This window comes from Rhinolophus ferrumequinum, chromosome 2 (assembly GCF_004115265.2).
Source record: "Rhinolophus ferrumequinum isolate MPI-CBG mRhiFer1 chromosome 2, mRhiFer1_v1.p, whole genome shotgun sequence".
NCBI classification, from domain to species: Eukaryota; Metazoa; Chordata; class Mammalia; order Chiroptera; family Rhinolophidae; genus Rhinolophus; species Rhinolophus ferrumequinum.
Window position 1 is genome coordinate 44,861,200 of NC_046285.1, and position 11,363 is coordinate 44,872,562.

The 11,363-nt window shown below is 38.2% G+C and overlaps 1 protein-coding gene across 3 annotated transcripts in view; it reads right to left on the bottom strand.

Annotated features, from left to right (window-relative positions):
• Positions 1-10,668, bottom strand: part of IGSF11 (immunoglobulin superfamily member 11) — a 119,866-nt gene extending 109,198 nt beyond the window's left edge. The window contains exon 1 of one of the 3 annotated variants that reach the window (XM_033134863.1): positions 10,368-10,668. In XM_033134863.1, the coding sequence (XP_032990754.1) occupies positions 10,368-10,419 (52 nt within the window). In that variant the 5' untranslated portion in view covers positions 10,420-10,668. Of the gene's footprint in view, positions 1-10,133; positions 10,245-10,367 lie in introns of those variants that run through there. The other 2 variants (XM_033134838.1, XM_033134869.1) reach the window with 2 other exon arrangements.
• Between the last annotated feature and the right edge of the window lie 695 nt (positions 10,669-11,363).

Sequence of the window (11,363 nt, forward strand, 5' to 3'; positions counted from 1 at the left end):
GTTATTGTTGAAGGAAGAGAGGAATATAATGAAAGCAGTGTTTGACAGGAAAGGAACCTGACAGAGAGTAAAGCATGGATCAAAGAGAAGAAAGGTGAAGAACAGCTAGAAAACTGTTGGAATAATGTAAACGTAAAATGATAAGGATATAAACTAATGAAGGTGGAAAGGCAAGAAAGGATAGTAAGAAGTTTAGAACACTAAGAAGAAATATTTTAAAGATTCCGTGGTATTCAGGTATTAAAAAAAAAAAAAAGTTTTTTACCTAGGCACAGGCCATGGGATCATGTACCTGTACAGCGTGATGCTGCCACAATCTACACAGTCTGCAAAGTCTGGACAGTGTCGGAAGCACGGGCCAGACACAAAATCAGTCTGTCTGAGATTTCAATATAGCGTATATATGCAAACTGCCATATATAAAATTACCTAATCAGCTAGCATACATAAACTAGAAGGGCAAGTAAAGGTTTTCTGATGTTAAACCTAAATGCGGAAAAGCTGAATTAGTTCTCCGGCCACACATGGGATAACTGCAATAAAAGGAGTGGGGAAAGGGATCCATTACCCTTTTATGCAAGTCAAAGACAAAGCTGGAATGCCAGCTTCCACTGTGTCTAAAGAGTCTAAACCGAGAATTCAAGAGGAAGTGCTCAAGATTGCAAATTATTTTCGTGTCCTTGGTCTTCTTCATCAGTTTATAGAATATTTGTTAGACATTGAAGGAGTAAGCAGATTTGATTTATTTTAATGCAGGCAGATGGCTTGGTCATGGAAATTGTGAAGAGATTTGCTGAGCGGCTTCATCAGATCAAGGACATTATGGAATTAAGAGGGGCTCTAAGAGACCTTACTGGTCCAGCTCCCTGCGGCTCACACATTACACTTTCTTACTAATGAGAAAGACAACTCAACCCCCCTGAATTCGACATAACTGGGGAAGAGGTGGGGCACGATTAATTTGTCCAAGTAAGTGCAAATACTAAGACAGAAACTGGAAATATAGATTGATCAAAGAGCAAATAAAACATGTCTTGCTCTGAGGACAATGAACTCACAAATGCGGAAAAATTAAAAGTCACAATTTCAGAAAATATTTTCATGAAAACAAATCATGTTTAAGTTTCTATAACTATTGTGGAGTACATAATTCAAGAAGTAATGTGGTTTATTTTCAGGAAAAATTGAATGATCTGAAAACAAACTATATTTATCAAGATAACACAATAGGCAGTGAGTTTATGAATCTCAGAATTATTTTGAAAGCTCTGCCAATGTGACTAACTGTCCATTTTGGAGACTACCTGGCTTCGAGTAAAAACATTCTCTTTCATGAAAATGCAAAAAAGAACAGCTGGGCAACACTACTGGTGACATAGAACCTAGAATCAGAATTAAGACGTGCCCTAATCACACCCCTCCAAAGCTTTCGGTTTAAGTATCACTACCTCCCTGACTAAAACTCACTGTTTTTTAAAAGCTCACAGGCTTTTCACCTTTAATAAATAATAGCAATACTAAAGCATCTATATTCATCATATAACCCATTATAGATAAATTTTAGATACCTAACACCTGGCTTAGACCAAAAAAAAAGTCATTATGATAGAAAAGTAGATAAAGGTCATAAAAATCAAGTTAAAGGACCGGAATACAGTGATTGTGGGAAAAAGAAAATTTTTGTCGTATTTACAGCCTGCTTACAACTGACCCTTTCCTGACACATACAAGATCTGTCTATGATATAAAGGATTTATTTAAAAGAATAAAGAGGTACATACATAGCCTGAGATAAAATGAACAGAAATCGATTTTTAAAAAAAATTTAAAAGTAAAATTCTTTACATTTGAAAGCCACTTTTTATAATCTTTCTACAACAGATAAAGATGCTTTTAATACCTAAAATAAATATCACCATAAAGTCTCATTATAGTGATGGAAGGAGAGGGGTATGGGAAGTCAAGTAACTATTTTTTAAAAGTTTTATGAATATGTTAAAACCAGCTACCTATTACCTCCAGCTTATTTTGTTGACAATATTCTCAACACTTGGAAGCCAAATCAAAGAATCACAAGATTACAGAGCTGGAAAAGAACAGGATATTACCTAATGTCACTCCCTCATTTTGCAAATGAAAGCTGGCGGGGAGAATTGTCTGATGTCTCCCAGGTCACACCTCCTCCATTGGTACCTCCTGGATAGAACTCTGACCTCCTGACTGAAGTTGGGGCTGATCGATCCTTGTAACAGTAACTGCCACTAACCAAGCATTTTCTCTCTGCCAGGCATTATGCTAGACACTTTAAAGATGCATCATTTCCTTTAATTTAGTACTTCTTAATGCACTGAGAGGGCCACCTACACACTACAGGATAATCCAACTCAAACTCTCGGCATTACAACATTACAAAAGTCAGATAGCAAATAAATGACAAGTCAGGAATTCAAACCCAGTATGTCTGACTATACAAAGTTGTTACACAATGCTGTTGTCTCCCTCAATTGCTAACTGTGTACATCCAAACAATTCCACTTTGGGCCAGCTAGACTGCAGAAATACCTACACAGATTTATAGGTTACATGTACAAGGATGTTCACTATAACACCATTCACATCAAAAAATTAGAAACAACATAAATGTCCAACACGGGAAAACAGCTAAACAAATTATGGTATAGAACAAATTAAATGACGAAATTTAAGTCATTAAAAACAGTAAGGTAGATCCTTGTAATAGATGTGGCTAGATGCCCATACTAAATTATTTTTTTATGATAAGTTGTAGAACAATATTTATGGCATTAAAAAAATACATGTACATGGAGGCTTTGTTTGTAATTAGAAAAAGGTTTGGAACAATGCACAGCAGAACCAGAGAACTCAGTGGGTGGAGGTGGGATATGAGTCAATTTTTAAACACTTCTTCTGCATTTTTTGAATTTTTATGCCTAGGATGTGCTACTGTTGTAATTTTAAAAAACTATAATACAAAAATAAAGAATTTTAAATGAGTTTATTATTTACTTTAAAATAATACATGCATACTCCATTTAATACATGCATACATACATGCAAACAATCTCACACAGCATGAAATTGTGTGGCTATTTGTCTCTAAAATAATTTTAAAAAAAAATCTAATGTCCGCCAGAGTTTCAATTACTATAGTCCACGGACCCAAGAGGGTCTCTAAGACCCTTTCAGAAAATCCGTACAATTAAAGCTATTTTCTTCTTAATGGTAAAATGTAATTTGCCTTTTTGCCTGTGTTGACATTTGCACGGATGGTGCAGATGCAGTGGTGGGTGTACTTGCTGGCGCCTCCATACAAGTCAAGGAACTGGCACTGAACTGTACTCAAATTCATTGTAGTTTTCTCTGTCATGCACTCATGGTTATAAAAGAAAATCCAGTTTCACTAAAGAATGTCTTTGATGAAGCAGTAACAGTAATTTTATTAAATCTTGACCTTTTATAATATTCCTTGTGACAAAACGGGTAGTGTGAAACATACATCTCTTGTGTTGCATACCAAAGCAAAATGACTGTCCCAAGGAAAAGCCTTGGTGGAGCTCAAAGCTGAATTAATCGCTTTTTTCTTGGATCAGCATTTTTACTGGAAAGAACAACTCACAGACAGACTATAGTTATTCAGACTTCGATATTTGGCAGACATTTTTCTCAAAATTGAACAAAATAGACTATCACTTTAAGAGAAATCTGACAGCTGTTTGTTGTCAATTCAAGGAAATAACTAAAATTTGGAAAACTTGATCCGCCATTGTGGGCTAAATCATCAACGTATAATGTAACCAAAAAATCATGCACGAATAAAAAATCCATTCAAAGGATAAGGATAAGATAAACCAATCAATTTGTAATATAAGAGAGGGAGAAATGTTTATTGAAATCGTTTCTGATTCTGCATTGCAACCAATCTTTAAGAAACTACTTACTGAGTTTTGGTGGAATATCAAAGAATGATATACAAAATTATTTGCAAATGCAATCAAAATACTCCTTCCTCTTCCAACTACATATGTGTGTGAGGCCATATATTCATCATATATTTCAACCAAACCAAGACAATACATCATAATAAACTTAATGAAGAAGCCCATAGGGGAATCCAGCTGTCTTCTAATGAGACAGACATGAAACAGATTTCCAAAAATGTAAAACAGTGCCACTCTTCTCGCTAATATTTTTTGGTTTTGGAAATAGAACTAACTTATCACAAAAATATATTATTAATGTCAACATAAATGGATTTATCATTGTTTTTAAATTGATTAATATTTTTACATTTTCTCACTTTTAATTTCCAATATGGTAAATATTGATAAACATAATCCACACAAACAAAAGCTCTTTGTCACCCTCAATAATCTTCAAGGCCCCAGAAATCTTTAAGGCCAAAAGTTTGAGAATCTGCGGTATACTGTTAACACATTTTTCACATGTTCTGCACACTGTCTTAAGTCTTGGCCAACAAATGTTAGTACAGCACTCTGGAGTTACACGTGGGCAATATGCAAATGTGAACTGTACTACAACCTTTCTTAGCCAATGAAAGCCTAAAACTCTAACCTGATTTGAATACATTCATCAACAAGTGATGTTTACTACACTCCAACCGCTCTTTCTGCCATTAATTTTGTGTTCTTCCAAATAATTTTGACCCATAGGGGCTGACAGAAGTTGCAAAACTGGTAGTGATAGACCTGGTCCAAAGAAACAAAGATTATGATCGATGTTTTGATGTCACTTCAGGAATCTTTGGGCACATGGTCAACAAAGTGGCTAAGATTAGTTGAAGACTTTTGACATTTTGAGAGCTATAAACACCACTGCAGACTGAGAGAGAATGGTCCATAAGAAAATGAATCATAGCTGGAAGAAACTGTGGCTGGAAATACGCCGACTTCATGAGAAGGGAAGGGAATGGGAGGGGAGGACAAATGGCAATCTCTACTGGGAGTAGGTTAAGATACCGCTACATGGTGCTGCTGTGGTTAACGCTCCTATTTCTAAAATAGCACCTCTAGTACTTTATGCACATGATGTGGGGAGGGGGAGCTTGAGCTTAGACAACACTAGACTAGGTGTTATTTTCATTATCTCTGTTCTCAGGCGATCAGCTCTAACATACAGACCTTCGGGACTAAAAGTACCAGACATGGAAATGGGAAACTTCAAGGTTCGAACTGAATTCCCCAAAGTCCAAGATCATTCTTTATTAAATGGAGCAAAACCTTTGGAAATTCATTATGAAAATGTATTTCAAAAATGGACAACTTCAAAGATTTAGGTCTAAAGATAAGCTAAGAATCAATTTTGAAAGATCTGTAAGTATTGCATTTTTAAATAAACTTCCAAAGTCATAGAATTTTAAAAGAATGTGAAAATATATCCCTATCACCTCTGTTCTACGAAATATATAATACTAAGGTTGAAGTTGAAGCTGACAGTCATACCAAATCCCTAGAGAAAATTTTAACAAAAATTATCTTTTTATGTAAAAGACAAAAGCACATTCTTTTCAGGTACTCCAAACACAGAGGATTATCACTTATATTAGTAACCACTCACTTAATTCATTCACAAGTATCTACTGAGCACTTACTATGTGCCAGGCATGGTATTGGCCTTCAGGAAAATATTCATACGAGTATTGCAGCACTATTCATAATAGCCAAGATACGGAAACAACCGAAATGCTCACCAAAAGACGATTGAATAAAGAAATTGTGGCACATTTACACAACAGAGTATTACTCTGCCATAAAAAAAAGAATGAAATCTTACCATTTGCAACAACATGGATGGACCTAGAGACTACTATGCTAAGTGAAATAAATCAGACTGAGAAAGACAAATACATATGATTTCACTTACATGTGAACAGAATAATCGAGCAAACAAAACAGAAATAAACTCAGAGATACAGAGAAAAAACTGATGGTTGCTAATAGGAGGGGTGCTGGGGGTGGAAGAGGTGAAGGGATTAGAAAGTACAAATTGGTAATCACAAAATAGTCACAAAGATGTGAAATACAGTGTGTGGAATATAATCAATAATGCTGTATAGATTATGTAGGGTGGCTGATGGGTACTGGACTTATCCAAGGATCACTTCATAGATTGTATGCCTGACCACAGTGCTGTACACCTAAAGCTGATATAGAATGATACTGAATATCAACTATAATTTATATATATACATATATATGTGTGTGTCTGTGTGTGTGTGTGTGTGTGTGTGTGTATATATATATATATATATGGTCACAGGAAATAAGGTATAGCATACGGAATATAGTCAATGGTATAGTAACAGCTGTATACAATGTCAGAGGGGTAGTAGACTGGGAGGGGAGTTATCATTTTGTGAGGGGTGTAAATGTTTAATCATTATGTTGTTTTATACACCTGAAAATAATAAAAAATAAAAATAGATAAACATAAAAATTTTAGTGATATTTATTAAAACGTGATCTTCCTATAACATATGAGGCATAGCCACACCATATAGCATCCATGTAGTATCCGACAATGGTAAAGACAAACTGGTACCAGACCAATGGCTGAATCTATTGTTTGTGAAATTAGGAAACAGATTTTCTCTCTCTGACTGACTTAACATTTCTACAATTTTAAAACCATCACAAACGCAAACTACTACTACAGTCTCTTTCTTAGGTGGTAGGAAACCAGGTACAGAGGGAATCAGTTACCCAAACTTTAATAAAAAGGGAAAAAATCCTTCCACAATTTAGTAAGATCAGCTTAACTCCTAAGTAAACTAATTAACTTTCCACTTTTAAGACCAAATCAGCTCAAATCAGATGGTGTTTTGAACACCACCCAACAACTGACAACCTCTCTGAAACCAGTTACTCTCAAAGTATGATGAAGGGAGGATTTCAGAGCGTCCAGCTGTTCTGAGAGCTGCCCTCAAAATGCAAGGGTGGGTTGTGTGAGTGCCAAGTAGTCCTCATCAAACAAAGGAGGGAATGTGAAGTGACTGGACTACCAGACATCCAGCAATCCCATATATGCGTAAAATATACAAATTGATTATCATTAGTGTAGAAACAAACAGTGTAGATACAAATAATGTAGATACAAATCTATTCTAAATAAACTAGTTACAGATCACAGTTTAAGTGGGAACACCACAATTTCCCCAACTTATTCCCTCCCAACTCAGCCAGGATGTCCCCGTCCCTTGTTCTAACTCCCTGCAACTAAAGAGTCTTGTGTACCAGCACATCACCTTGTTTGACACTAAATCACATGGCTTAAGCATGAAGATTCAAATGAGACTTTTCGTTATAAATGTTTCCACTATCAAAGTGTGAAAACACATTTGAAAATGTGCCACATATTGTCACTGGGGGGAAAAGTCTTTGCCCATGGCATCATTACCTTGGGTCTGACAAGAGTTCTAAGCATAACATTTTACAAGCGCTTGGTGATCTAATATTTAAATTGCTTCCTGAATAGTCCATGTCGAATATACAATGTATTAAGCTTCATTTCTCTAAAATTTTCATCCAGTGGCTGTCACCTTTCATGTAGGTTACACTACAGATTTTTCACTAAAAAGTGAATCCTTCCAAAACAGTTACCTGATTAATGTTAGAGCTAAGAAATTGAAGTTTACAATAAATTTTTCATAATGTTAACATTTAGGCTCATAACTCAATTTCATTTCATTTTATATGGACTTTTCTTTCTTTTTATACATTTTCTCAGATTCTGGAACGTTATCCACTATTTTAAGGAATCACAAGTTGTACAAGAAACACTTTAGATATATCTAACCCATTGGTAGAACTATATAGTAGTCAACTCTTCAAATACCCTTTGAAGTTCCTCCATAGAGATTTACACAAATATAAAACAGAAAATTCTTGACATCTATTTTCTTTCAAAAATTTAAGACACTCTCTATTTCTATCTTCAGTGCATTATGTCACTGCAGTGGCCGATGCTACAACAATTATCTATCTGACAACCATTTCCCTTTTCCTTCTTCATAATGGAAGCAACTTTGTTCAGATCTCCACTCCACCCCGTCATTCCACATTGGAAGTCCTAAAGATGACCCCAATTCATTCCAACCAACTTTGCCATTGACTGGTTCAAGAACGTGATATAGTCAGAACTCCAGGTATTCTCCAGGAGACTGTTATGCTAGACACTCAATAACTGTTCACCCTCTTCCCCTCCCTATCTTAAGAAAACTGAATTATCAGTGGCCTTTCCATGGCTTACTGAAGGAATTCCAAACTCAGCATTCAAGGCTCTCTACTATCCTGTCACTATCTTCTTAGCCTTTTCCTCCTTTGTACAATCTCCTGCTCTAGCAACTAGAAGGTTAGCCTTTCCAGAATATGCCCCTGCACTTTGATTTCATATCCTTTGTTCAAGCTGCTGCTTTGGCTAGAAAAGCCCAATCACAGCCATTTCAGTCAACTCAAATCCAACTTATTCCAAGTCCAGATTAAAAGTAAACGTTTCCATCAAGTCTTCCTTGATATCACCATTAATAAATGGCACTTATCATATATTCCTTCTATCATAAATCATTTGTGCATGCTTACAGCCTGTTTTAAAACTGCAACTGCCTTAAGGGCTGTGGACAAACTCTTGCGCATCTTTGTCTTCCACCACCATCCCTTCCCACCAGACACCCAAACTTCTGAGTAAGTCAGTAAAAATCTGTTGAACATATGAGTACATTTTTTCATTTTTGAGGTTGAAAAGTGCCTCCACATAACAAATTATCATGAAGGCTGAAATGTCCTTGGAAGTCTTTAAAAACATCCTTGGATGGCTTAGGAATAGTTCTGCTGAAAGAAAAAACAAAGCAGATGACCTCGTAAGGCCGATTCTGCGAACTACATCAACTCTTTAAAAGTACTGCCTAATAATTAAAAACAAACTATGTACAAATGCTATTTACAAAAAGAGTGATATTTATTGTAATATAAAAGGTCAACACCAGATTTTTTACCATAAATTTCAGCTGTTCTTATAGTAGTATTTATAATATTTTCAGTTATGTCCAAGGGATTGTATAAAAGCCCATTTACTGAATTTTATTTCACACTTGAAGGAAGTAGGACAGAGAAAAATGTTGGCTCTCAAACTGGTAACCAGACAAAATTAATTTGGAAGTACACACTGATGTCATTTTATTATCTATACACAATCACTAAAACTATACCTACTGAACACCACAAAAGTTATCTGCAATTTTGACCATTTCCTTCACTGGCTTCTATGGAAAAGGTATACAAAGTTTTATATTCCTTTCTCCCCCACTATAAGAATTTGTACAATTTAAGTCAGCTAATGTTAGGTTACTTAAAGATTTAGGGGTACATTACCAGTTCAATTAAGACCATAAAAGTATGGGAAACATACTGATATCTCCTAGGGATTAAAAAAAAAAAAAAAAACAGAGTTAATCACAATATTCCAGCAATCATTGAACCTGCTTTTTAAATAAAACCCTTCAGAATAAATCTCAGTAAATGTTAACAATCAATTAAATGAGAGAGAAAACTTGATTCCACAGGACAATGCACTCACAAAAGAAAAGATGAAAATCAGAGTTTAAATATGATGGCTATTCATAGAAAGTAAAATGTAAGAAAGGTTAGAGTAGAAAAATTAAATTTAAATACATATTTGAAAATCTGTTAACAAGAAAATTAAACACGTTTATTCCTTGTGTTTTAATACTGTTATTTATATTCTATGTATTTTTGTAAGCCAATTTAAATCCTTTGGGGAAGAAACTAGCATATGAAAAATAAATTATCGCTTTCGAATATAGCGTAGCACACTGTATAGTTATTTTTTTAAATAAAGATCAAATTTTCAGTAAAACCTGCATATACTCGTTAAAGGTTATGGTAAAGATACAATTTAAAGTTTTCTAAATTATTTTGAAGGCTCCTAGTTTTCCTGGAGCCACCTGGTAACGGGAACTGATTCTAAATACTGCTTCTCACTGGACCTCGTAAGTACGGGAGTTCATAATCTAAAAAGGAACAAAGCGGGGTCAGAGTCAGGCCCAGGATGGAGCGTAACCAAGTAGCAGGTGTAGTTACCTCTCTGATCAGGGAACACCTGGGTTGTGAGGGAGGCCGGGAAGGGGGGCGCCGGCGGGACAGAAGCCGCGGCGGGTGGGCGCGCGAGCCTCGGTCTGTAGCAACGAATATGGCCCCTGAAAAGTTGGGCTCCCAAGACCTGGCACGGGCGAGCAGGCTGTTTGCGATCCCCAGACAGCTTCTGCCCGGGCCGCCGGCCCAGCCTGGCCCCAGATGGCGTAGCGGGCTACTCACCCTGCAGAGAGAGGAGCAGCAGCGGCGCCAAACTAGAGCCGGGAGAAGTCATCCCGGAGCCGCAGGGAGCGCGCCTGCCACCCGCCCGGCACCTCGTCGCGGCAGCGGAGGCGCGGACCGGGCTCTCGGCGCTCTCTGGACAGCGCGGTCCTCCCCGACCCGCCGCCCGGCCGCGGTCCGCCCGGCGGTGCTAGGACCGCCGGACACGCAGGTGAGTCAAGTGCAGCTCCCGCGCCGCCCCGCGCTCGCCGGCCTCGCCCCGCAGTGCCACCGCCACCTCGCGCTGCCCAGGACCCGACGGCCCTCCACGCCGCCGGGGGAGCCACTCCCCCCACCTCGAGCCCAGCTACTCCGGCAGCAGCCGGGCTCCACCGGGCTCCGCACCGCCCACTAGCCCCGCTCGGTCTCCCGGGCAACCACCGCTCCAGCGCGACGCCTGGCGGCCCACCCGCGGAGCGATCGCTGCGCGCAGCTGGCGAGGCCGCGGCCACCTGTGCGCGGTGCCATCCGCTCCCCCGCGCACCCCAGCGAGCGCCCGCAACCCAGAAGCCGTTGTCCTCCTCGCCCACAGTCGGGTCCCCTCCGCGGCCCTGAACGCCTCCCGGGACAGGTGGTCCTCATCTCCAGAGAGCTCTTGGAGGGATTTTTCCACTGTCTTCGTCCGAAGATTCTTGTCGGTTGTAGTTTTCAGATGGCCATTTCACTTTCTCTCAATCCTCTCTTCTGTAACCTAAATAATCGGAAAGAACCTGACTCCTGACTACACTTTCTCCCTTGAAAAGAGCGCAGCGGCTGTACTAATATTCCTCATTCCCCATTTTATCAGGGACTACCATCTTCTCTTGACCCTTTCGTAAAATTGACGTTAACTTATATTTAAAATTTTTCCATTTTAAATAGTATAGCTTTCTTAAACTAATTTCAAGTATTCGTTAACTAGTGAGGAGGTGATTTTTATTGGGGTGGTTGTTACTTTGGTTGGATTTTTATTTTTGC